Source organism: Onychomys torridus, chromosome 17 (assembly GCF_903995425.1).
Source record: "Onychomys torridus chromosome 17, mOncTor1.1, whole genome shotgun sequence".
Lineage (NCBI taxonomy): Eukaryota > Metazoa > Chordata > Mammalia > Rodentia > Cricetidae > Onychomys > Onychomys torridus.
In genome coordinates this window covers 27,745,684-27,769,877 of record NC_050459.1, presented here as the reverse complement: position 1 = coordinate 27,769,877, position 24,194 = coordinate 27,745,684, and the positions used below count along the sequence as shown (strand labels likewise).

The 24,194-nt window shown below is 47.8% G+C and overlaps 1 protein-coding gene across 1 annotated transcript in view; it reads right to left on the bottom strand.

Annotated features, from left to right (window-relative positions):
* Window positions 1-23,573, bottom strand: part of Gsr (glutathione-disulfide reductase) — a 39,657-nt gene extending 16,084 nt beyond the window's left edge. The window contains exons 1-6 of the mRNA XM_036166776.1: window positions 23,245-23,573; window positions 9,447-9,473; window positions 7,455-7,543; window positions 5,798-5,867; window positions 2,599-2,746; window positions 932-986 (exon numbers count right to left, since the gene is read on the bottom strand). Of these exons, the coding sequence (XP_036022669.1) occupies window positions 932-986; window positions 2,599-2,746; window positions 5,798-5,867; window positions 7,455-7,543; window positions 9,447-9,473; window positions 23,245-23,490 (635 nt within the window). The 5' untranslated portion in view covers window positions 23,491-23,573. The remainder of the gene's footprint in view (window positions 1-931; window positions 987-2,598; window positions 2,747-5,797; window positions 5,868-7,454; window positions 7,544-9,446; window positions 9,474-23,244) is intronic.
* Between the last annotated feature and the right edge of the window lie 621 nt (window positions 23,574-24,194).

The window sequence follows — 24,194 nt, the reverse complement described above, 5'->3', positions numbered from 1 at the left end:
CCTTCCAGAGGGTTCAAGCTGCCCACCCCATCCAGCCATAAGCCCTCTGAGGGCTAAAACAACCATGTGGTGCACTGGTACCTCACCTACAGGATTTATTCAAGACTGTAATTAATGATTAAAAAAAAAACTTACAAGAGAAAAAGGAATGAAAGAAGAAATCACCTAAGAAATAGCTTTGGAGGGAGGGAAGCTCTAGGTAGCCCAGGTTGGCCTAGAACTCACTATACAGCAAAGCTATCCTGCCTCAGCCTTCCAAGTGCCCCACAAGTACAGCGTCACAATTGGTTGGTTTTTGTTTTGTGTTTTTCCGAGACAGGGTTTCTCTGTGTAGCTTTGTGCCTTTTCCTGGAACTCGCTTTGTAGACCAGGCTGGCCTCGAACTCACAGAGATTCACCTGGCTCTGCTTCCCAAGTGCTGGGATTAAAGATGTGCGCCACCACCACTGGCTGGTTGTTCTTTTTTGAGACACGGGTTGCTCCAGGTTGCCTAGCCGGGCCTGGAATGCCTAGCTTCCTGCCAGTGTCTACTCTAGCCTCCAAGCAACTGTGATCTGGGCAAGGGCACCACACCTAGCTCAACTGTTAGTTTGCTTCCTTTTGTTCCCTGAGCCCTTTCTTTACAGCCTGACTAAATTCATTCATTAAGCTTGTGTTCATGTCAATAAAAGTTTATTAAGTAGTTCTAAAATATGTAATAAAGCTTGCTCTGGGGTGGGTCTGAACTGACTGACATCATCATCCAAACACAACTGAGTCATGGCTGGCTATTTCGGAAGGCACGCTCACTCACATAGTTATCTGTGGAGCCTAAAAACACTTCAGGGTGGTTCACGCCGAGGCAGGTAAGTCAACTAGACTCTGAGCTCAGAAAAGGAGGAGCACAGGTTCCCAGGAGAGGGAGAAATGAATACTCGTCACGTCTGCTTACCTAGGCAGGTCTTCCAGCTGAAAAAAACCGTCACTGGTTATTCCCAAGCTGGCACCTACGGAGAAAAAACACCGTAATACTGTGGCAAAATGAACACGCTATTTAACCTTGTTTTTAGCAAGGGCTGAGGAAGGGTTACACACTGTAATCTGGGCTGACCTGGGACTTTTAACTACGTCGCCCAGGCTGGCCTCAAACTCATGGCAATCCTCCTGCCTCAGCCTCTTGGAACAGTGGGAATTTGGAGTGTTAAGTTGCCATGCCTGGCCCAAACACAAGCTATTCAAGAACCAAATACTCTTCTCACCCAATTCACTGTCTCAGCAGCTGTTAGACCTCCACTGAGAACAGTCTTCCTGGAGTCTACATTTTATGTTTATCTCAAGAAAGAGTTAGTGTGTTCATGACAGGTGGTGGCAACATGCCTTTAATCCCAGCACTCGGGAGGCAGAGGCAGGTGGAGCTCTGTGAGTTCGAGGCCAGCCTGGGCTACAGAATGAGTTCCAGGATAGCCAGGGCTACACAGAGAAACCCTGTCTGGAAAAAAACAAAACAAAGAAGTAAGTAAAAACATCAGAAGGTACAGTGGAGGGAGAGGGAGTCCAGGTCTCTTCCCCAGTCTATGTCTCGGCTCCTCTCTAGACAGAATAGATATTAGGTTCTGTTGTTTTGCTTTTTAAAGTATCATTTTATTCTATGGGTATAGGTGTTTTACCTGTATGTATGTCTGTGTATCACGTGCATATAGTGCCTGGAGAGGCTAGAAGAGGGTACTGGATTCCTTAGCACTGGAGTTGGTTGTTAAGTTCATGTGAGTGCTGGAAATTGAACCCAGGTCCGCTAGAGGATTAACCAGTGCTCTTAAAATGGAGCCATCTCTATAGGCCCACGGTTATTATTTTTTTTTAAGTGTGTGTGTGTGTGTATGTGTGTGTGTGTGTGTGTGTTGCCTGCATGTATGTATGTGCACCACGTTGGTGCAGTGCCTGTGGAGGTCAGAAGAGGATGCTGGATCACCTGAACAGGAGTTATAGATGGTGTAATCTACCATGTGGGTGCTGGGAACCGAACTCAGGTACTCTGTAAGAGCACCACGTGCTCTAAATGGCTGAGCCTTCTCTCCAGGCTATGTTTTGGTTTTCGCACTGCTCCAAACAGAACCAAGGTCTCACTCTTGATATTATGCGGGAGAAAGAATAAGTAATCTGTCTTTGGAGTGAATATGGCCTTCTGTTCATGATTCAGCCCTAGCTCTTGGCCCAACACAGACACGCAGGCAGGTAGGCCCACCTCTGAGATTCACAGCTTCTTTAATCCTTCACACCTTGCTGTATAAGAAACAAAAACTTGGAATGGGGAGAGCTATCCATTTTACAAGATTTCTCTCTTGAACAGTTACTGTATATGGAGTCTCAGAAATAATAATTTGTCTGATAACCCCAGGAGGGCAACACTCTGTGCCACAGCAGGAGCCAAAAGCTGCAGTTCTCCATGATTTCTCTTCCTGAGTCCCGAGCTGGATGAAACAGCTTTCTCTGGCTCATCGTTAATTACCTCGTAGATTCAGGACCTTCTTTTCTGACCTTTCTCAGGGCAGAACCAGTGTAGACAGATCCCAAGACCTGGCTTGTAAACTCTCTGACCGTACTGGCCTCTGGCAGACTCACCTGGGATCTGGCTCTCCCGAGGAACTGTGGGCACACCACCTGTGGCAATCAGGATATGAGGTGCAGTATACTTTTGTCCATTGACTTCAACCGTGGGCTCAGGACCGTCTGTAAATGTTGCATAGCCGTGGATGATTTCTATGTGGGACTGGAGAAGGAACATTGACGTCAGCATATTCTCAAGACTTGAAAAGCAAACACACCAAAAAACACCTGGCTGGGGGTGGTGGTGCACTCCTATAATCCTGTACTTGGGAGGAGGCTGAAGGATCAGGTACTCAAGCAAGTCCATAGGCAATGTGAGCTATAGGAAACCCCTGTCTCAAAAAATATCTATCTGATCTATCTAATACATCAACTCCTTACTTCTTCAGCCAAAAATAGTCCAGGCTAGCCTCTCACCCAATTATGTAGTCATGGATGACCTCAAACATCCTGACTCTTCTGCCTCTACTTTCCAAGTGTTGGGATTACAAAGCTCAGCATGACACCTGGTTCTTGGAGCCCAAGTTTTTCTTTTCTTTCTTTTAAAAAAAAATAATAATAATAATTGATTTAGCCAGGCAGCGGTGGCGCACGCCTTTGATCCCAGCACTTGGGAGGCAGAGCCAGGTGGATCTCTCTGAGTTCGAGGTCAGCCTGGGCTACAGAGCAAGATCCAGGACAGGCACCAAAACTACACAAACCCTGCCTCAAAATCACCAAAACAACAACAAAAAAATTGATTTATTTTTATTTTATGTGCATTGGTGTTTTACCTGTGTGTATGTCTGTGTGAGGGTCCCCTGGAACTGAGTCATAGACAGAAATGAGCTGCCATGTGGGTTCTGGGAATTGAACCCAGGTCCTCTGGAAGAGCAGTCAGTGCTCTTAACCGCTGAGCCATCTCTCCAGCCCCACCCAAGTTGTCCTTGAAGCGGCAATCCTCCTGCCTCGGCCTTTCACATCTGAGATTATAGGTGAGTGCCACTGCACATCACTCCACTTAAGATTTTGATTTTGGATTTGTCAATAACAAGAGGAATTCTGTGGCCCACAATTTAGACCTCCTGACTGGTAACGGATACTCAGGGAGAGCTCACTTCCCGGTGGTGCTGGATGTGATCCACAGAGAAAGAACTGTGCTACCTTGAGCCAAAACCAAGAGAACGAAAACCTTGTCACTCCAAGGAAAGAGACAGTATCTTTGCTTCCAAGGGTTGCCGGTGACAGTCTTCCCGACAATGAAGACACTAGGAAATGACATGCCAGAGGAGAGGAAGGTGAGCAAGAAGGGAGAGGAGAAATAAAGGTGAAAGGAACAGACACCAGAGGAATACTCCGGCCAGGACAGAAGGTGCGCCCTCTTGCTGTCTTTGGTGGGAAGAGAGCTCAGAACAACAAACTACACCGAGACACTCTACCGTGGAATTCTGGGAACACTAATGCCTGACCTGCTGAGTGGAACCCTGTACGAGGGGTCAATCTGAGGTCTGCCAGCAAACTCCAGCCAGCTGTGACCTCTGTCCTGGCACACAAAGGTGGACTATTAAAAGCTCGTGGAGCCACGTAAGTATGTTCACACAAAGGAATGAGTCAACGTTTTTGCAGCACGTCTGGTTCTTTCCTCCCTCCCAACCTCCCCTCCAGGCCTGTTCTTGCAGGTGCCTGGCTTAATGAATTTCAATTAACGCCAAACCCACAAGCATTCCTAACAGCCTTTCTTGGGGGGCATCGAGTTCTCCCAGGGGGAAAAAGGGCTGAGTAGAGAGAGCACACGTAACAGTCGGGAGAAAGATTCGCATTGTCTGGGACATGGGATCAAAGTCTCAGCCCAACCCTATCACAAGGTCAGAGAGAGCGCTACCACACACCAAGCCTAAGATTTGTACAAATGCTGATTTCTCAATAACTTTCCTATCTTATTTTTTTTTATTTATTTTATTTTATGTGTATGGTTTTGCTGCATGTATGCATGTGCACCATACATGCAAAGTGCCTGCATAGGCCAGAAGACGGCATCGGATCCCCTGGAACCGGAATTATAGTTGTTAGTCACATGTAAGTGACTGGGAATTGAACTTGGGTCCTCTGGAAAAGCAGTCGGTGTTCTTAGCTGTGAGCCATCTCATGTGCCCATCTGTTTCTTAAAATTTAGTTAGCCAAAAAAAAAAAAAAAAAAAAAAAAAAAGTTTAGTTAGCCTCATTAAAGATATTCCAGTAGAAGCTGGACATGGTGGCACACACCTTTAATCCCAGCACCCAAGAGGCAGAAGTAGGCAGATTTTTTTGAGTTTCTAAGGCCAGCCTGGTCTATATAGTGAGTGCCAGGCCAGCCAAGGCTACTACATTCTAAGAACCTACAAAGGGGTAGGGGTGCTGGACAGATGGCTTAGTGGTTAAGGGGTTTGCTGCTCTTCCAGAAGACTCAGATTTGATCTTAGCACCCATGTCAGGTGGCTCACAACTGCCTGTTACTGCAGCTCTGGGGGATCTGACACCTTCTTTGCCTCTATGGATGGACACACACACACACACCTGTAAGTAAAAATACATCTTTAATTTAAAAAGGGTATCGGGAGAGTGGGACAGAAGGCAAATATTTGTTGTAGGCAAATACACCTTTATAGAATTTTCTTGGTAAGAATTTATTTACAAAATTACATTTCTGAATCTGGCCAGAAAGAAGCTGTTCTGAGCAAATGTTCAACACTGGGTTTTCAGCTTGTGCTCCTGGCTTCGACCAGCACACTGTTCTGTAAATCCCTCTCTCCTGATTTAACTGGAGGGACAGACCTATGTAGGATGCATACACGAGGTGATGAAACCTGGTCTATGGACCTGCATACACTCTCCACACCTTGCAGAAAAGAGACTGGACTACTGGATCAAAGACTCCTGATCAGTAAAGTCAGTCTTGAAATAATTAATAGAAAAAATACAGAATAAGACACAGCTGGGCAGGAGCGGAGCATGCCTTTAATTCTGGCGCTCGGAAGGCAGAGGCAGGCGGATCTCTGTGAGTTCAAGGCCAGCCTGATCTACAGAGTGAGTTCCAGGACAGCCATGTCTACACAGAGAAACCCTGTCTCAAAAAAACCCAAAAAGAAAAAAAAAAAGGAAGATATAGTAAGACACATCCAAAGGCTTCATTTTGTCTGGTCAGATCTGGTGCCTCCTCTACAACCCCTTCACCAAGTTCAAAGGCAAGCATACACACCTTGGTTAAGTTGTTTTGGTAGATGGTGTTCAGGCGGCTCACATAGGCATCACGCTTCTCCTTGATGACACTGGAAAAGAGACCCAAGTCAGGACTCAGACAGTATTTCCTTTCTTCACCTAGCAGTGACGGCCTCAGCCACCAAGACCAGTGACTGTCCCTCAGAACAAAGGAAGCAAATATCTGAAGACAGGTGTCCCCCTGCATCAGAGGCTTCTCAGGTGCTGAGGGGCTGTTCCATCCTGGAGCACACTCAGGTGGCATCTATGGTACACATGCCTCTTTTTGTGTAGAAAATCTGGAGACGGGCCAGCCAGATGGTTCAGTAGGTAAAGGCACATGCTGCCAAGCCGGATTGCCTGAGCTCAATCCTATGACCCACAAGACGGAAGGACCAATCCCACAAACTGTTTTCTGACGTCCACACGTGCTGCAGTATGCATGCATCTCTCTCTCTCTCACAAACACAAACACAAACACACACACACACACACACACACACACACACACACACACAGAGTAATAAAATATTAAAAACAAACAAACAAAGCAGGAGAGCTGTTAAAGCATGGTCCCCGATAGACTTTACATGAACATATTTATTTAAATTCCTTGAGAAATTGATGGCTCCAAAAGCTGGTGGCAATACCTTAGAGTTACATACTGGACTGTCCTATTACCCAGCATATGCTTCTAGGTTCAGACCCAGAAGGACTGGAAACAGATGACTGTCCATCAGTCTTCATGGAGGCTTCACTCCTGATAGTCTCAAAGTAGAAGCAACCCAAGGAGACTGTAAGATGCCTGGATGAACACACTGGCGCACTGGACAGAGGAAGCAGTACAGAGGTGCCATTTGGTAGTCGAGAGTGTGGAAGCCCACTCCAGCCAGCCAAACCTTAACTGTGACACTGAACAATAGATTTCAGGGAGCCAGGCAGCGGCGGCGCACACCTTTAATCCCAGCACTCGGGAGGCGGAGCCAGGCGGATCTCTGTGAGTTTGAGGCCAGCCTGGTCTACAGAGTGAGATCCAAGACAGGCACCAAAACAACACAGAGAAACCCTGTCTCGGGAGAAAAAACAAAGAAACAAAAAACAAACAAACAAACAAAAACACAAAAAGAAAAGAAAGGAAGGAAGGAAGGAAGGAAGGAAGGAAGGAAGAAAGAAAGAAAGAAAGAAAGAAAGAAAGAAAGAAAGAAAGAAAGAAAAAGAAATCAGGCCTAAAAGGAGATCCTATGACCCTATTCAGTATCTGGCACAGGTTAGGTTAGCTTAACAGAAAGTAGAATGTGTTTCCACGGGCTGGTAGCCAAGTAGGGAACCAGGAGTTATTATTTAAAGGCAATGATTGCTCAGAATGGTGGGAATGTTCTGGAAATTCATAAAGAGTACTGTCTGTGCAACAGTGTGTATGTGCTTGAAGCCAAACTGTGTATTTACAATGGTGAAAATGGCCAATTTTACGTTGTGCATAAACACAGACACACATATGGCAGCAGGGATGGAACCCGGACCCTTACACAACCTTGGCAAGGACTCAGCCCAAGCTACATGCCCAGCCCTGTACGTATTGAGACCCAGTAAACCCCCCCCCCCTCCAAGTTTCAAAACACCCGTACTTGTATGTAAACGGACCCCCCTTCAGTACTTACTGCCAACTGAATTTACTCTCACAGCTCTGAAAGCCATAATCCGTATGATCGTGCATGAATTCTGAGTGGACGGCTGTGTTCCACATCACCTAGGAAAAAAGCGTCAAAATTAGTCAGGCAAAGACAGACAAAAACCACGAGGGAAACGTAACTGATAAAAATAGTGACTCTGGACTTAAATAACAACGAACTACATTAAGAGAGAGGATTCAGGATCTGCCTAGGTTGATTGTATAGCAAGGAATCTGAAATATCGGGAAAATAACACCTACCATTAAATTACCTAGCCTATAAACATGCTAAAAAGGGGACTACTGCTGGCCTCATAACTGTTCCTCTAAAGTTTTTCATTATTGCTTATGCTTTTTGTTGACTGTTGCTCTTACTCCTGTTTCAAATTCTGTATTTTTGTAAGCCTTGTCCTTTTTCATTCAGCTTCAGGAAATAGAATACAGCTTCACTTTACAAGTCTACAATTTAGAAAGAAAAGGCACAAGGTAAGTGGAGAGTTTCAAAGTTAAAGGTAATAAATCCTATTATGCAGCCAGGAACTGTCAACCTACCCTTTTAAGGACGTACATGATCACAGAGGCTGCATTCTCCTCTGTGGAATACAGCTCATTCTCTGGAGGCTGCTTATGCCAAGTGTCCATTGGAGGAAGATTCAAACCGGCTAGTATCCAGAACTCTAGGCAACAGACTACCTCTACTAACCATTTTATCTGTTCAATTATCTTAATGCACATGGAGGATTTACCAATGCCACAAATAAATTACGTTAACAAACGTCACACTTTACCTTCGGTCATCCTGCAGCATTATACTTATTTACTTCCAGGTCACGTCATGGACCACACAGTTGCACAAAACACCCTCCAGAGAGAGCGCCTCTCTGTCAACTGCTCTAGGATTTTGGCTCAGACCTCTTCAGCATGGTGGAGGTAAATTAGGCCTGTTTTCTAGTTACTGGCGATTGCTCTTTCTCTCTGCCCTTCTGACAAGAGTGATTTCAGGCTGTTCTGCTAATTAAGAGGCAATTACCCAGGGTGCAGTGGAGCACGCCTTTAATCCCACCACTCAGGAGGCAGAGGCAGGGGGATCTCTGTAGGTTTGTGGCCTCCATTAGATTGACCTGTAGATAAATCTGTGGGGCATTTTCTTGATTAATGATTGTGGTGGTTTGAAAGAAAATAGCCTCTAATGGGAGTGGCACTATTAGGAGGTGTGGCCTTGCTGGAGTGGGTGTGGACTTATTGGAGGAAGTTTGTCATGGTGGAGGCTGGCTTTGAGGTCTCATATATGCTCAAGCCATGCCCAGCGTCACAGTTCACTTCCTGCTGCCTTTGGATCGAGATGCAGAATTGCCCAGCATCACGTCTGCCTGCACACTGCCATACTCCCAGCCGCCAAGCTCCCTGCCATGACAATAATGGACTAAACCTCTGAACTGTAAGCCTCCTCCTCAATGAAGTGTTTTCCTTTGTGAGAGTTTCCGTGGTCAGTCACAGTGTCTCTCCACAGCAACAGAACCCTCACTAGGACAATGGCTGATGGCACAGGGCCCACTGCACTGTGGACTACATAAGAAAGAGTTCAATTCCCAGCACCCACATGGTGGCTCACAACCATCTGTAATGAGATCTGGCGCCCTCTTCTGTATACATAATAAATAAATCAATCTTTAAAAAAAAAAAAAGAAAGAAAGAAAGCAGGCTGAACAAGCTATGGGCAGCAAGCTGGCAAGCAGTGTTCCGCCATGGCCTCTGCTTCAGCGCCTGGCCCGACTTCCCTGTATGATGGACTGCGAGCTGTAATCTAAAATAAACCCTTTCCTCTCCTAGGTGCTTTTGGGTACGGTGCTTGTCACAGCAGCAGAAGGCCAACTAGGACAATTTGTAACGGGTACACGGGTACGTTGGGAACACCCTTATCCTGACCATGATTTACTAAACATGACAAGGAGGGTTGAGAGAAGGAGAAATTAAAATGTACCTTTTTGGGGACACATCCCACATTCACCTAGGGGAAAAAATTAAAAAAGACAGAGGTTAGGAAAACCCAATCCGAGCCATCCCAACACCCTCAAGGATGAATGCCAACGATCTCACAGCCACCCCGAGACCAGACGCCAACTAGTGACGGCCACAATGGCCCCGATCCTAAGGGCACTTCCTCCTCCAATGAGGAAACCATGCTTGTTCCTGTGTGCTGGAGCAGGACACTTTCACCCATTTTCCTGGGGGAGGGGGAGGGGCAGTGAGAGGGGACGGGAATAATCTCTGTGAACTCGCTGCGGTATAATCACGTGAAACTCACACAGCCCTTGACACACAGCGAGTGGCCAACCTGTCCCATTCTCCCACGCCACAGCAGCGGGGCCCACCCTGCTAGGAAGCCTCACGATAAGATTTACAGACACAGAACACAACGTGGTCCCTTCCTAGCGCAAATGAAAACAAGATTTCATTAGAAGAAAACAAAAACAAAAGAAAGCTTCACCAGACAGTCAAGGAAAAACAAAAACAACTACCATAAAGTAAGGCCAGACAAAAACTCCTTCCAAGGAGCTTACAAAAGGAAACCATCCTTGCACATTCATGCTTGTACGAGTCTGTTGATTTTGTGCGTATGTAGTGTATGCTTAAGTGTGTGGGTGAGTGCAGGGGTGCATACCTGCATATGTGTGTGTGTGCAGGTGTGCTTACCTGTGTTTATGTGGGTATGTAGGTGTGTGCAGGTGTGCTTACCGGCATGTGTGTGTATGTAAGTATGTGCAGGTGTACTTACCTGCATGTGTGTGCGTGTATGTAAGTGTGCGCAGGTGTGCCCACCTGCACGTGTGTGGAGGTCAGAGGCTGACTTCATGTAATCTTCCTTGACAGCTCTCCACCTTCTATGGGAACAGGCCTTCTTCCACTGACCCTGCAGCTCACTACTTTGGCTAGACTGATTGTTCAGAGAAGCCCTAAGATCTGCCTGCCCCAGGACCTGGTGTAAGCTGCTACATCTGGCTTTTATGTGGGTTCTGGGGTCCAGACTCAAGTCATGCTTATATATATAAAACAAGCACCTCACTTACTCAGCCGTCTCCTGGGCCTCATAACTGCTTTAGATCATTTCTTTCTTATTAAAAGCTGGGGTATGTAAGCATGTGTTTACAAGGCCTTGAGAGTAGGGAATCTGAACCTTGACCAGGCATGGTCACACACACCTGGAATCCCAGCACCTGGGAGGCGGAAGCAGGAGAATCTGGAGTCCAGGATCCTTAAATATGGAGAAGTTTTGAGTCCAGCCTGGGCTACATGAGCCTTGCCTCAAAAATAGATAGATGGTTGCCAGGCAGTGGTGGCGCACGCCTTTAATCCCATCACTCGGGAGGCAGAGCCAGGCGGATCTCTGTGAGTTTGAGGCCAGCCTGGTCTCCAAAGTGAGTTCCAGGAAAGGCACAAAGCTACACAGAGAAACCCTGTCTCAAAAAACCAAAAAAAAAAAAAGGATAATAGATGGGAGCAAACCAAAGCCTGGGCCTCACCGACTGGGTAATATTCTGTGTATACTAGCAAGAAAGCTGCTTGAGGAAAGAAAAACAGACTGATCTCAGCCTAAAGGGCAAGTTACAGGCCCTGTGGCTGTCTAGATCCCCCCTCCCCCATTCCAGACAATCTTTAATGGGCGATTTTTATCTTGGCTGATATGAGAAGTTCTTATATTTTTGGTTGTGAGCCTAGCCTTTAACGGCTGAGCCATCTCTCCAGCCCTGATATAAGAAGTTCTAAGACTTAAAAGAAGGTATCGACGGTGCATCTTTAAAAATAACCAGCCAGCAAGATGGCTCAGGGGGTAGAGATGCTTGCAGCCAAGGCTGACTGCCTGAGTTTGATACTCTGGATGTACCGACAGGAGGAGAATTAACCAGCATGGATTGTTCTCTCACCTCCACACACGTACCATGGCAGGTGCATCCATGCACACATGTACACATTCAAATAAATAAATGAAGTATTTTTTTGAAATTGGTGTGTTCACAATACCAATTGCCGCTGGTGGTGCCACATATTTACAAACTGGTGAGCGGTCACCAAAAGCACAAGGTTATAAGGCACATGGTATGGAACTTGGGACGTTGAGCAGCCACTGCTAATGAAACCAGAGAACCTGAGTAGCTCCACACGGAGCTGGAGAGCTAGGTGCAGGGGCCGAGGTGGTGATCTGGGCATTGGGAGGCGTCAACAACAGCAGGGTTACATACAGGGCTAAAGCCAGACTGGGCAGTAGTTGAGATTCCGTCTCAAAAAACAACAACGAAGAATAAGACTTATGTGTGGAGCCCCAGAGGTTGCCTAGTGAGATCTGAGTTCGCTTTACCCAGCAGGGCTGCATACGGGGGTGGATTGACCAGGTGTTTGGAAGGGTCTGCACTTGGCTGTGTTGAGGGGTGGTCTTTTGCTCCACTCTTTGGCAATTCTATAAAAAGCAGAGACAGAAGGGGCTGGTGGATGAGGATCCAGGCCCTCCTGAGGCTACCCTGTGTTTCTGTTTCTCTCCCCTCTAGATTTCTATCTAAATCTCTTATCCCTCACTACTCAAGAGTACCCTGGGAGGGGGGGGCAGGGCTCCTTACACTTTCGGTGACTTTTGCTGCTGTTGACCCGGGTGTCACTATGTAGCTGTGGCTAGCCTGGGACTCCCTGGGTAACCCAGACTGGCCTCAAACTCGGAGATCTGGCTGCCTCTCCCTCCGGTTAAGGCTACTTTTAACATTTAGCCTAATTAGACGTAATTAAAGTCCAGCATGGAGCCACACACCTGTAACGGCAGCTTTGGAAGGTGGAACCAGGATCACGCACACAAAGCCATTCTTGGCTGCACAAAGTCTGAGGTTGGAACACACACGTCTGTCTGCTTAGATCCCCCATCTGACCAAGCTGAGGCTCTGCTCCTCGACACAGATGACAGCCACAAGGACAGAAGAAAGGGCCACTCCTGAGGCAGGAGGGCAGCAGGGGTTTTGCAGATGCCAAGAGCAGGGGAGACAGCTAAAATCCCCAGGGAAGATCAACCCCAGTTCCTTGGTGGGGTGCTTTCACGGATCCACTGAGTGGGCCTCGGTGCCCTTAACTCACAACCCCAGCCTCTGAGGTTTCGCAGTACGAGTCCACTAGTGGTTCCATCTAGAACACACTCCAAACAGAGTTCCTGTAGAGTGAACACACTCTAGGCCGGGCCATAGTGGCACATTCCTTTGATCCCAGCACTTGGGAGGCAGGTGGATCTCCGAGAGTTCAAGCCCAGCCTGGTCTACAAAGTGAGTTCCAGGACAGCCAGGGCTACACAGAAAAACAAACAAAACAAAACAACAACAACAAAAAGAATAAAAAAGGGGGAAAGAAAGAAAGAAAGAAAGGAAGAAAGAAAGAAAGAAAGAAAACACTCAGGGGTTGGGGATTTAGCTCAGTGGTAGAGTCTTACCTAGCAAACGTAAGGCCCTGGGTTCGGTCCTCAGCTCTGGCAACAACAACAACAACAAAAGGGAAAGCTTTGGCTGGGCAGCGGTGGCGCACGCCTTTAATCCCAGCACTTGGGAGGCAGAGGCAGATGGATCTCTGTGAGTTCGAAGCCAGCCTGGGCTACCAAGTGAGTTCTAGGAAAGGCGCAAAGCTACACAGAGAAACCATGTCTCAAAAAATAAATAAACAAACAAACAAATAAATAAATAAAATAAAAGCAACTTAAACATTAGAATGCTCTGAACCACTCAGTCCCATTATGACTTTACTCCTCATGTAAATCTGAAGCTACTTTGAGCATAGGTGGTTTAAAAGAAGTGTGTGGGCAGGATGCCCATGCAGTCCTGTAACCCTGGGAAGTACTGGCGGGACCAACAGGATTTCTAGGACCAGTCTGGGCTACACGAAATCCTCAATTTAACAAACGAAAAAGTCTGGAATATATGCTTCTGTGTAGGGTCAAGATGGCCGGACCTACACTACTGACTGCTAAGGTCTATCTGTTGATTTTTAAGAAGTTTCTACCTTAAAAAAAAAAAAAAAATGGGGGTTGGGGATTTAGCTCAGTGGTAGAGCGCTTGCCCAGCAAATGCAAAGCCCTGGGTTCGATCCTCAGCTCCACATACAAAACAAACAAAAAAATAAAAACAAAAACTTGAATCTATTCATTCATTTCCAGAATGTACTAAGCATCCACTTACCAGGCACTATGCAACACCCTGTATGGATAAAATCCCAGAGTCTGTGGGGTCTCCCAAGCTCTAAACTTATCTAAGGTGCCCACACAACCAACCAAGAGACTAGATGAAGAGGGTGACGAAGCTGGTCGGTGGTGGCGCACGCCTGTAATCCCAGCACTCGGGAGGCAGAGGCAGGAGGATCTCTGTGAGTTCAAGGCCAGCCTGGTCTACAGAGTGAGTTCCAGGAAAGGTGCAAAGCTACACAGAGAAACCCTGTCTCGAAAAACCAAAAAAAAAAAAAAAAAAAAGAGGGTGACGGAAAACCGTGACCTTCTCGAGCCAGAGACTCCACACTGCAGTGTCCCCGTGCACACCTTAGAGCCTGGAGATGTAAGAGAGGGCCGTGGTCCTGAAATAGCACTTGTCCTATTTTGACAGCTCTGGAGAAGAGCCTTCCAGAGGCAGTTGCTGGATTTGGAAACCAAGCCTCACCCCTCACAGCACGACAGCAGATAAGGCACCACCCGGAAAGAATAAAGTAGTCAAGGACCGTGAGAGCTGGAGAGAGCAGGGTCAAGGAGCTCTGGAGGTCCAGCCACACTCTCCTCCTCCGCCTTCTCTAGCTGAGGTGCACACCTTAGGTGCAGACACTGGCACCAGGGACACCCGCAATACTAGCCAATGGAAGTGGCGGTAGGAGGAGGCCAGCAGCATCAGCTACGTGGTGGGTTTGAGGCCAGCCTGGGCTACATGTGAATGTGTCTCAAAAGAGAAAAACTGTAAAAGCATGTGGCTGGAGAGAGGGCTCGGCAGTTAAGAGCACACACTGCCCCCAGTTTGATTCCCGGCTCGAGGGCCAGGTGGCTCACAACGACTTGTAACTTTGTGGGTGGGTGAGTGGGGGGTATCTCCACTCATTCACACACACATTTAAAAATAAGAATATTTAAAATGTAAAAAACAGGCAACTCATTTCTGAGTCCCCTCCCAGCTACAGGAGGGGACTCAGAAATGAGGGGTTTTGTTTGTTTGTTTGACTTCTGAACTGCTTGTTTGCCCTTTAAAGACATTCTTTTTTTTTTTTTAAATAAAAAATATAGTGTTATCACTGTGAAACTTCCCATCAACAAGGCAAATGGCCAGAGTTAAACAATATTCGTTACCAACTCCAACCAGCTCCCTATTTCACAACCACTTCTTCAACGCTCAAGAGAACAGGCGGGTCTCATTTTATGAAGTTCTTGATTCACAAAGCAAATAAGGGCAATTTCCTGGTTTTTTTTTTTTTTTTTTAAGGGGAACCTGTTGGAATCAAAGGCAGTGAACTTCCTTTACCCTGGGCAGTTTCGAAAGCTACATTGAGAAATTAACGTGCACGCTGTCCACAGTAAGCTGGACTATGATTTGCATGTTGCTAAGTCATTGTTTCCTGACTAGATGAGCTGTTATTTACCTACAGAGCCTTTCCCAGGCCTGCCCTGTGGTTTCTCTGGCAGCACCGTGCAGTCCAGTTCAGGGTAACTTTGCCAATCCCTCAGTCCACTCTTACCACCCGCTTCCTGGCAGGATGTACAGACCCCCACAAGAACTGGGTTCCTCCTGATCCCAGCAAACCCTGAAGCTGGAGCTCCCACAGGGCAAAGGAGCAGTAACTCAGAGGGAGTTTCCCATCCAAGGTCTGCGTGGGGAGAGAACTACCCTGCTTTTGGGACGCGCTTCACGCTGCTCTCCTGCTGGCGTGGAGTCCGGGATCGGGAGAAGCGCTGGTCTGCACTTTGGAGAGACTTTGAAGCTGAATTCAAAGATCATCTCTAATGGTTTTCTCCTGTCCTCTGGGCAGTACGGGATTATCTTTAATTCCAGGGGGAAAGATTCTGGGGGAAAAGATCCCTACTCCCACGGTTTTTTTTTTTTTTTTAATGTAATCCAACACCCCACAACTGTTTGTTTGCCTAATTCAGAAAATGAAGGATAAACTCCAGTGAACTCATATTATCGGGTCTGTGAATGTTTTTCTCTGTGGCTCATCTTAGCGGCAGTTCTGGGTTCTAAGGTTTTCAGTTCAGTGCGGTGGGGGTAGGGGGGGGGGGGGTGAGGGGTGAGTGGGGTGGAGGTGGTGGTGGTAAGGTCATCTCCTAGCTGCCATCTTACCACCGCTCACCACCAATGTCTCAAAGGAACAGTTTCTATTTAAAAAAAAAAAAAAAAAAAAAAAAAAAAAAGTGAGCCCTGAATGGAAGAAAATGCCTATCATTCCAGCACTCGGGAGGCTAAGGCAAGAGGATGGCAGATTTGAGACCAGCCTGTACTACAAAGTAAGATCCTGTCTCAAAAAACAAAAAGGAGCCAGGTGGTGGTGGCACACATCTTTAATCCTGGCACTCAGAAGGCAGAGGAAGGTGGATCTTTGCGAGTTCGAGGCCAGCCTGGGCTACAGAGTGAGTTCCAGGAAAGGCACAAAGCTACACAGAGAGACCCTGCCTCAAAAACCAAAAACAAACAAATAAAAAAAGAGAATTCAACTTGAGATTTGTGAGACACAGACATACACACAAATCTTTAATTTTTCTTTAGTTTTTAAAAATCAGTAAAAAAGGGTTAGGGATTTAGCTCAGTGGTAGAGCACTTGCCTAGCAAGCACAAGGCCCTGGGTTTGATCCTCAGCTAAAAAAAAAAAAAAAAAAAAAAAACCAGTAAAAAAGAAGTGAACTCTTAGACACATGCCAATTGTATAAGTTCAAGCAGCTGTACCAGATCACCAGACTGGAGAACTTAAGTGACACACGGTTCTCACAGTTGTGTGCTGCCATTTGGTCGGTAGTAAGGGTCTGCATTCCTAGCTTGTAGATGGACACTTTCTCCCAGTGTGTTCACACGGCAGAGGGAAAGAGAACTCTGTCTCCCTCCTCTACAAAGATGCCCACAGGGCCCATCTCATGTCTTCATCTACCCTCATGATCCCCAGATATCAGCATATTGGGGGGTAGGGTTTCAATAGCACTAACTCATTCCTTTCGATGAACTACGTCTCTTAAGGGTCTATCCACTGTCTCACAGCAGTGAGTAAAGCCTTGGGGAAGGTGACCCAGAGTGAGAAAACAAAACAAAAACCCTCAAAGCAAGAGTCAGCTATGAGGCAGACATCCTTGGAAGGAAGCTGTAACATGCTGGTTATCTCAGGAGCTCGCCACAACGAAACCAGAAATATTAACAAACCCAGGACAAACTCCCTGCTGCCTCACCCCACAAGCACTCAAGGGCTTACTGGAGTTCTTCCTTTGTTTTCCCAGTCCCTATTCTGACAAAAGCCCGGTATTGTGTCTGACTCACCCACAAAAAAATGTGGGTGCAGCTTTTGAAAAGTTATATTTGTAAGATTTTATTCCAGAAATACCAAATTGGGAGCGCTGGGGTGAAGACTCATGTGGGAACCCCTAGTTAAGAGTCTTATAGCTTGTTGTATGTTTGTTTCGGGGTCCCAGGTCTCCCAGATGTCAGGCAAGAGCTTTACAGCTGAGCTACAACCCAGTTCTAACTGGTTTAGAATAAATATACCTGGTTCTTAAATGGGAGTAAAAAGGCTCCTTCCCTCTATTAGAGGACAGTGCTTAAAAACTTTTATCATAGCCGGGTGGTGGTGGCGCACATGTGTAATCCCAGCACTTGGGAGGCAGAGCCAGGTGGATCTCTGTGAGTTCAAGGCCAGCCTAGGCTACCAAGTGAGTTCCAGGAAAGGCGCAAAGCTACACAGAGTTTCAAAACCATGTCTCGAAAAAACAAACCAAACCAAAACAAAACAAAAAACCTTTATCACATGGCTGGAGAGATGGATCAGAGGTTAAGAGCACTGACTGCTCTTCCAGAGGTACTGAGTTCAATTCCTGGCAACCACATGGTGGCTCACAACCATCTGTAATGAGATCTGGTGCACTCTTCTGTATGCATAATAAATAAATAAATCTTTAAAAACTACATATTATTCTTTCCCGTTTTTCATTAAAATACATATTATTCTTAAGGCTGGAGGTACTGCTCGGAGCAGAACGTATACTTAGCATATACAAGGCATGGGCTCACTTTCCTGTAATATAAAGCAGAAGGAAAGTGGTAAAATACCACTTTGGGGCTGCCAAGATGGCTCAGTGGTGAAGAGCACTGACTGTTCTTCCAGAGGACCCGGGTTCAATTCCCAGAACCCACATGGCGGCTTGTAACTGTCTGTAACTCCAATTCCAGGAGACCCAACAATCATGACAAAACACCAATGTACATAATGTACATAAAATAAAAACAGATAATTAAAAAAGAGAGACACTGACTCCCATAAGCTGTCCTCTGACTTCCACACATATGCCATGACATGCATGTCCCCTCCCCAAACAAAATAAATGTAGTAAGTCTTTTTTTTTTACCACCCCCCCCCCCCCCCCCCCCCCCCCCCCCCCCCCGGGGCCGGGGAACTTGCAGAGATCCATCTGCCTCTGCCTTCCGAGTGCTGGGATTAAATGCATGCACCACCACCTCTGGCAAAGTATATCTTGATAAAACTGCTAGTGACGGACAATGTTAGCACCTTCTCGGCTGGTATGTAGCATGCTTTCCTAGCAAGCACAAAACCTCAGGCTCACATTGAGCTCCACATAAAGTAGGAAGTGGTGATGCGTGTCTGTAATCCGAAAACTTGGGAGGTAGACACAGGAAGGTCAGAAGTTCAAGGTCATCTTCCCCTTATAGTGCTTTTGAGGCCAGCCTAGATGCCTTTAATTCCAGCACTTGAGAGGTAGAGGGAGGCAGATCTCCAAGTTTGAGGTCAACCTGGTTTATAGAGTGACTTCTAGGTCAGCTAGAGATACATAGTGAGTCAAAAAAAAAAAAAAAAAAAAAAAAAAAGCACTACCCAGACTTGCATTATTAATCTTGTTTTGAAAAAAATAGATTCATGACAGCCCCATCCCACCGCCCCACACCAGGTGCCACTGTGATAAGCAAGTATGTGACGAGAGACGGGAGAGTAAGAGAAGAGAAGCAGCTGACGTGCCGTGGAAAGAGGCGGCAGAGAGGGACGGGCTGAGATGAGTGGCCTGCACTGTTGGGGCCCCAGCTGCCGCCAAGGGTCACATCTGGGTCAGGGGCCCGACGGCAGCCAGAGGCTGTGTGGATGTTATGGCCACCACCAGGGGCCTCGGCCTGAACCTCCACCAGAGGCCACACTGATGTCGAAGGGCCACCCTGGCACCGTTGGGGGCCCTATGATCTAAGTGGCCTGAGCTGCCATCTGGGGCCATGATAATGCTGGGCTGCACCTGAGGGCAATGTCTGGATCCCTGGTCCCCCTGCAGCCGGTATCTATGTTGACGTCCATGGCTCCCATCACCACCAAAAGCCACGTTGATGTCAGAGGGTGGTGCTGAGCTGGCCCGGTCCCTCACTGGTAGTGGGAGAGTTGGACCAGCCCCTTTCCAGCTGCCACCCACTGGAAAGCTGCTGGCCTTGTCCCTCATAAGGCGCTGCCAGCGGTGGTGTGGGCACAGGAGAGCTGGCGGTACTGTAACCACATGGTTTCCCTGTCTCCGGGCATCAGCAGGGTAGCAAAGAGGAGTCTCAGTGAGGGTCCAGAATTGATGAAGAAGCCAGAGGCCTTGAACCAGACCAAGGACTCATTTCAGTGAACACTGGCAAGCAAAGCTGTTTGGGCAAAATTGTATACTCTGCCACACACCAAAGCTTCCAAGGCCACTTCTACAAATGAATATGTGATGGAGAGGCGGGAAAGGAGGATCGGAGTGGCGTGTACATGGTGGAACTGAAGAGGTAACAGCCGTGACAGGTGTAAGAGAACACTGCAGTTAATAGAAGAGCAAGCCATTGCCCACAGGGGTCTGCGAGTTGTTTTAATTTTAATTTTATTTATTATTTTTAAATTTAAAATTATCTTATATTTAAATTTTTATTTTATTATTTGTTTATTTGATTTTTTGAGACAGGGTTTCTCTGTGTAGTTCTGGCTGTCCTGGAACTTCCTCTGTAGGCAAGGCTGACCTTGAACTCATAGAGATCTGCCTGCCTCTGCCTCCTGAGTGCTGGGAGGTTACCAGGGTGGAGGGAAGACATGAAATGACTGGGAACAGAGGGGGATCATGATACATGGTGTAAAATTCCCAGAGGATCAATAAAAAAATTTGGGGGGCTGGGTGGTGGTGGCAGTGGCGGTGGCGGCGGCACACGCCTTTGATCTCAGCTCTTGGGAGGCAGATCTCTGTGAGTTTGAGGCCAGCCTGGGATACTGAGTGAGTTTCAGGAAAGGTGCAAAGCTACACAGAGAAACCCTGTCTCAAGAAAAAACAAACAAACAACAACAACAACAAAAACTGTGTTAAAAAAACAAACTTTTTAAAAAAATCAATCAATCAAACAGACAAAAAAAACTTATAGTCATACAGGACTGATTGATGAATCTCCAAAAATCAATTCCAGCCTTATTTCCAATGATGCCAAACATTCACACACAAAAAGGGCTAAACTAACAAGAAGCAATGAAAAACAAATCAAACAAACAAAGCCCATCACCATCAGCTCCCACAACATAGTTTTCTGTATCATCACAAAAAGTAGAAATGGAAAATTCAGAAACTCCAGATAACCAAAATGCCCCCCCCCCACCCCCGGGGACAGGACTTCTTATCTGCTTTGCTGGCTGCACCGGCCCTCTAACATCTATGAAAACAGGGAAGAGGGGTTGCTGGAGAGACAGCTCATCAGTCAAGAGCCTGGACCACTCTTGCTGGATGGTTCCCAGCACCCAGGCTGGCCAGCTCACACTTCTAGCTCTGGGGGAAATCTGACTCTGGCCTCTGTGGGCACTACACTCACACGTCCACACCATCCCTCAACACACACACACATACCTACATAATACAAATACAATTTTAGAAAGGATTTTTATTTTATATATGTAAGTGTTCTGCTTGCAAATAGGTATGTACCATGTGTGCACCAGTACCGGAGGAGGTTAAAAGATGGTGCTGGATCCCCTGGAACTGGAATTAAAGACAGTTGTGAGCTACCATGGGGGTGCTGGGAACTGAACCCCAATCATCCACATGAGCAGCCAGTGCCATTTCTACAGACCTCCCAACAGATCTTTATAAAAATCTCCCAATACATAAGATTTCTCAATAATATTCAGTGAGCAAATGAATAAAAATAAAACAAGTAGAAATAAAATATAATCCTACCATCTGGAAGTAACTCTGCCAGAGAAAGACCTAATTAATTGTCCTGTGTACTAGGCCAGGGTTCATTATATAGCTCAGGCTGGCCTTGAATTTAGCAATCTTTAGCAATCTTCAGCCTCCCGAGTGCCCCAGAAAGTGATGAGAATTAACACTTCCCTGAACTACTTTACTTTGGATGGTCATTACCTGCAACAATCAAGACACATCAGTCCTGGGCTGGAGAGATGGCTCAGTGGTTAGGAGCGCTGGCCACTCTTCCAGAGGACCTGGGTTGGATTCCTAGCACCCACATGGCAGCCAAGAACTAACTATCTGCAACTCCAGGTCCAGGGGATCCAAGGACAGCCTCTTCCGGCCTCTGTGGGTACGAGACGTGTGCAGTGCACAAACATCCATGGAAACACTCAACAAAAAAACCATTATACAACAACAGGCCAATCCTGCTTGGTGATTGGCTGTATTTGGTCTCCCTATCACACCGCATGCTTCTTGAAAGTTGTTCCAAATTCCTTGAAAGTTTTTTTCTAATTTATTTATTTTTATTTGGCAAGCATTGGTGTTTTGTCTGAATACAATTCTCTGTGAGGGTGTTGAATCCTCTGGAACTGGAGGTGTGAGCCGCCCTGTGGGTGCTGGGAACTGAACCTGGGTCCTCTGGAAGAGCACTCACTGCTCTCAACTGCTGAGCCATCTCTCCAGCCTGGCAAGTTCCTTGAAGAAAGGGACCTCTGTAGAAAAATAATTTGTATCTACCTTTTCCTTCTAAGAAACCAAAACATGAACAAAAGGATGTGCTTCAGAGAGCCTCTATTCTCCCTGTACACGCTTGGAAGTTACTCTGCGTAGTCAGCTCTCAAAACCGCAACCCCTGGGCAAATCTAAACCCATATCTACCCTTCGGTTGCATTTTCTCTGATACCGGCTGCAGCCCTACCCTGCTTTGTAATTCAAAGCCAAAAGCTACTTTGAGGAGATCCCCAAAGTTAGGCCACTAGAACAGCAAAGGACGTTCCGGAGACATCAGTGCTTGGATAGAAATGGAAGCCGCTGCATAAGGATGCGCTGGGCAAGGCCAGGTGCACCACAGGCGGCAAAGGACGCCATTCTGAGCTGTCCTTTGCTTGCTGTCGGAAGCACTTAATCTCCATCTTCACCTTCTCACTGGGAACCCAAACCCACCAGTCCCTTCTTCATTAAGGCCAGTAGGACCAACAATGGCAGAAGATGTCACAGATCCATGGTGATTATGAGCAAGCAAAGGAGAAAGCAAAAGCCTTGGGAAGGGCTGAGGTGAGAAACCACAGCACTCCCACCATTTGTGGAGGGCAGAGGGCAGCGGGCACGTCAATCATTAACAGTGACTTTCCCTTTCTCCTAACGCCTGGCCTCCCTCCCTTCATTTTCAACAGTGGCTTGAGCCTGCTTACAGCTACCCATCTCTAAGCTTCATTCGATTCAGACAGCTACGGAGCAAGGCATTTTAAGGTAACAAGCAGCACACAAATATAGGAACCCATCCCTGCCCCCGAGGAGTTCCCACTTTAGTATAATTTAAACGTCAGTCTTCAAAGGCATTGAGAGAACCTATCCCCAATCTCAGGTGACTCCTGGGTTCAGCATTTTCAGTCACCAACAAGAACTCTGACTAGATCTTGTGATGGGAAAGGGCCACACTAAGGTGGGTATGAGACTATTTTGAAAACACCCAAGTTTTTCAATCTACCACTTTCTCTGTCTCCCCTCACCCTTTTGCAACTTGAAAACCTGTCCCCAAACAATGCTAAACAGTATCATAAAGCTCCAAGAAACTCCTTAAGGCTTCTCTTAAGGTAGCCTGTCGTTCTCAGCGTTGGCTGCGGTTCCGATCAACTGCGAGTTTCTGCACTTGCTCACACCCACGCTGCACCCCCAGCCACAGTCAGGAGCCTCCGACGCGCAGCAGAACTTCAACTCTCCAGGGGCTTCCAATGCACAAAGTTGAGAACTACTGCTATCCATCACTCTGCCCTGAAAATGTGTATCAGGTCCCCGTTCCTCAACACCACAGCCCTCCCCTTCTCCGCTCGCCCACGCCATTAGCAGTTTCCCAGAGGCAGTTTCGTGCTTCCCTGGCTCCGGCGCCCGATGCAACACTCCCCCGCGCGGAGATGCACGCTGGGCAGCTGAGCTGGGCTTCAGTGTTTGGCTTTCCTTAGCATTGCACCTGTGCTGCGTGGCGGGCTCGGTCCCTATTTTTTTTTCCCCCTTTCCCGCCACCTCCTGGGACTCCGGGCCTGGGAATGAGGAAGCCCCTCCCGGGGACGCCCGCGCAGAGTCCCGGAGCAGGCGCGCAGCCGACGCGGCCCGAGGGGCGCCCCCCGATACTCACGCAAGTGCCACCCAGCTTGTGACTCTCCACCACCGCGGCCCTGGCGCCGAGCTCCGCCGCCCGCCGCGCGCTGGCCAGCCCTCCCGAGCCGCCGCCGATCACCAGGTAGTCGAAGGAGGCGGCGGCGCCGGTGGTGGCCGGGGTCTGCAGCTCGCCACGACTCGCCATGGCGCAGGTGAGCGCGCGCGCCGCCCGCCGCAGGCTCGGGGCCGCGCCCACGCTCAGCGCCCGGGGCAGCAGCGCCATGCGCGGAAGTGCGCGGCCGAGCGGGTGCAGCGTCGGCGTGACTAAGCACCCGCGGCGGGCCGGGCGCAGGGCCGCTGTCCCCACCCCTCGCCAGCACCCGCCCCGCAGCGCGTGGACCCGGACCAAGAACGTGAACGTGGGAGCCGGGGAGGTGGCTCCGCGGTGAAGGGCAGGGGCAGCTAGCTCTTCCAGAGATGTCCTGAGTTCAATTCCCTGCAGCCACATGGAGGCTCATCTATAATGGGGTCTGAGGCCCTCTTCCGGCGTGCGGATAGAGCACCGTGGACATGAAATAAAAGAACGGGAACGTTTTGTTTTCCCCCAGCTTCTCCGGGACCCGCTCCTGCACTGCCGAGTCCTGTTAGGCCTTGACCCACGTTCAGAGTCACTGGAGGCAGGAATTTACATTTTAAATTCCACTTTTCCTCCCTGAGGTGATTCTCGGGTACTTGTACTTTTAAAAAGGCTGGGATGATGAGTTGGGTGGCGGAAAAGATATGTGTGATCCACAGATGAAGCCTGAAGAAAATGCTTTTGCATTGCTTCGCCAAGCTGTGGAAGAGACTGAGATGGAGCCGCCAATTAAAGCAGTCAAGATCCCAGGCAGGGTCTTTGGGAACAGTGTGTAGATGACATAAGCCTACGGCTAGGAGCCCATGGCTAAGAAAGGAGGAACACAGAGGGGTAGCCTCCCCGCCCTCCCC